We start from the raw sequence: 3,061 nt of genomic DNA, 5'->3' as shown, positions 1-3,061 counted from the left end.
GTCCCTAATTTTTTCCTGGTTAAATGACAACCCGACTGGGCTAATAAGTACTATTGAAAACTGGATACCTTCTTAAATTGTTGAACTGTCAAAATCAAATGTCAAATACTGACATTTACAATTTGACATTTGCTTTTCCAGATAATAACAATGGATTCGCTACATTACTGATGTTATGCCAATAATGTAAACAATTGAAATTTTACTGATTCGACAGACTATTATTACAAAGCCGACCTGATCTAGCTGATTATGGTGCATGTAAATTAATAAGAACAAAGCTGAAAAAACATCAATTAACACTTACCTGTACTAGTCTGCCAAAAACTAAGTTTATTTTCACCACAGGCGTAACTAACCAGGAATTTACCGTCAGGACTAAAACTGAGGGCTGTAACGGCAGACGAATGTGCATGAATTGTGGTACACTTTCCTTGACGAAGCTCGTAAAGGGTCAATGACCCTATATGAGAGCCAACTAAAAACAATAATTACGCAATCGATCTTGAAATATTCCAAATCATTCAAATCATACAACTTATGAACTTTAAAGTGGATAAAGACTTACCTGCTATTCTCCTTGTTGCGGGACAGTGAGAGACTTGATTAAACCTGCAAACTGCTGGAAAAACTTCCTGTAAACCTTTATTTTTTAATTGACTAGGATCCAAACAATGAAGAATAATATCCATTAACTATAAAACGTAAGAATGAAAAATAGTATATATCCGTCGAATGTAAGTTTACCTCTACGAGAAGTTCAGACATTTCGTTTTGCATTTTTTCTATCAATAATTCCACGCCTCGCAATATCTCCGGTTTTGCCTTGTGCAGAACATTATTATTCATGTTAATATTTAAAGTTTGTGCATTTTGTTGCATTGCGTTGTACCGTGCCACCTCTTTCGCCATTGTGGTAATAAATGCCGCTGGTCTAAAAATACATATTTGAAGTGTAATTAAAGTTTTCCCCTACACTTAATCCTTACCTAGCAGTAGCTATTAGTGTTAAAGCATGCCTAGCAGTCCGACACGAGTCTGCTTGTGGTGTTAAAGGTAAACCGTAAGTCATACTCGGAACCAATCTGTCTGCTTCTGAACACAATTCTAGGAGACCTACGATTTGAATTTACTCGAAAACTTAAACTTAATTTCCTTTGTTTTTTTTATCTCACCTAATAATACCTTACTAATATCTAAAAAAGGGGCCCACACGGTGAAACCTCTACCGATCAAATCTATGGCGGCCCTTCTCAGTGGAATGTGTGCAGGTAGTTTTGGAGATGGCGGAGCCAGTAGCAAATGAGATAATGCCATTGAAGTCAGTCTTGCTAAATTGTTATTTCCAGGACCTACAGTAGAAAAAAAAATTGATATGCCCCGTATATTAATGTTGAAAGAAATTTTCTTGGTAGCACAAAATTTTAGGCAAACTCTTTGTCAATAACATTATCCATAGTAAAAATCGCAGAACACACTTTAAGTGGACTAACTAACAAAATTAACAGCTGTAAACAAATTATTTGACAGATTTCGCTCAAATTTCGCATCAGAGTAGAGTACAATGCTACAAAGCTTTCGTAAATGTTCACATGCCATGTGGACGCCGAGCTTAGGCAACCCAACATTGCACGACTGGTACTGCAACGAAAAATATTGATTCGTCTATAATGAACAGTAACAAACCATTACACCCAAAATTCCCTCAAAGCTGCACGGGTGTGCGCATTAATTTTTCGCAAGTTGCGCAGCTGTTTTTGCATTCTGCGCACAATGGGTTTGTCCACCACTTTTTTAAAATTTCATTTTATAAATCAATTGCATCTAAAAATGGCAAAAATCCAAATTTCACTAAAAAAGTAACATTTAGAGGGTCTAAAAAATTTTTGAGCATTTTTGCGCACATATATTTTTATATCGCACAGTCGGCAAAAAAATTAAAGGGAACATTGATTATGCCTGTGCTCGAGATAATGCGATCACTGTTTGGTTGAATAGAACCTAATGAAAAATTACACCGATCACAGCCAGAGTAATCATTTATGAAAGCTCTGGACCAACTTTCCATCAAAAAAGAAATTTAAATCTACTTTACATATAGAGTAAAGGTAGCTTAAAAATATGCATTATTTCGAAATAATTAGCAGAGCCTTGGATTTTCATAAAACAATTTTTGCAATTGCCTTGAAATGGCTTATAGAAAAAGGTTATAAACTTATATTTGTACGCTAATTATTATTTAATTGTTTAAATAATAAAAAATGGTTCTTCAAAGATTATTTTAAATGTACTGAATAAGAATATAATGTTAAAAAATAAAAATTCAAAATTGCTGATCCAATATGGCCAACTTTTTTTTAAACAATTTATTAAGAAATGACACTTTTCAAAGCAATTTTAATCAAATTGATATTATAGGGGTTTTAGAAGTCGCTGAACAAGAATATTATGTCAGAAAATGAAAATTCAAAATGACTGATCCAATATGGCCGACTTTTTTAAACAATTTATTTAAAAATTAAATTTTCAAAGTAATTTTACTCATATTGATATTTTTAGGATTTTTCAGATCATTGAACAAATATAAAATGAAATCAACATTCTCCCTTCCCTCCTCACCAGGTGAGCTCCATTCACCGAGCAGATGTTTTCTCTAACTCTTTCTAATCTTCACAAATATAATTCTCGAATCACGAGAATGAATTACATTACTAGATAAACTTTTACTACATAATGTCATCATGAAAAAATATAGGTAAAACTGAATCTCGTAACAATTTATTGAAAAACTGTATTTTTTATATTTTTTCATTGATTATACTTTTTGTAAGATCATAGTTTGAAAATATATTGGTTAAACAAGCAAAAAAAACTTTTAGTTTATTTAACAAATTTCATCGTTTTAGAAAAAATTTTTTTTTGTTTTTCTTTAAATTTTAATATAGATTCAACGTTTTAAATATAACAAAATGGACAGTCTTAAAATACAAATTTCAAGCTTCAAAAAATGCTCCTGTAAAGTTGCAATATCATATTTTGAACTAAAGTTATTGGACTTTAA

The 3,061-nt window shown here is 32.0% G+C and overlaps 1 protein-coding gene across 1 annotated transcript; it reads right to left on the bottom strand.

The window, feature by feature from the left end:
- Window positions 1-307: 307 nt before the first annotated feature.
- On the bottom strand, window positions 308-1,352 carry LOC111693014 (WD repeat-containing protein 7-like; the record flags this gene model as incomplete). Its single annotated transcript, XM_023457151.1, has 5 exons — window positions 308-478; window positions 569-695; window positions 748-934; window positions 990-1,116; window positions 1,176-1,352. Coding segments are annotated over 5 exons (789 nt in total), but the record flags the coding sequence as incomplete, so codon positions are not given.
- Between the last annotated feature and the right edge of the window lie 1,709 nt (window positions 1,353-3,061).

This window comes from Anoplophora glabripennis, unplaced genomic scaffold (genome assembly GCF_000390285.2).
Source record: "Anoplophora glabripennis isolate ALB-LARVAE unplaced genomic scaffold, Agla_2.0 scaffold6445, whole genome shotgun sequence".
Lineage (NCBI taxonomy): Eukaryota > Metazoa > Arthropoda > Insecta > Coleoptera > Cerambycidae > Anoplophora > Anoplophora glabripennis.
This window is presented reverse-complemented; position numbering and strand designations above follow the sequence as displayed.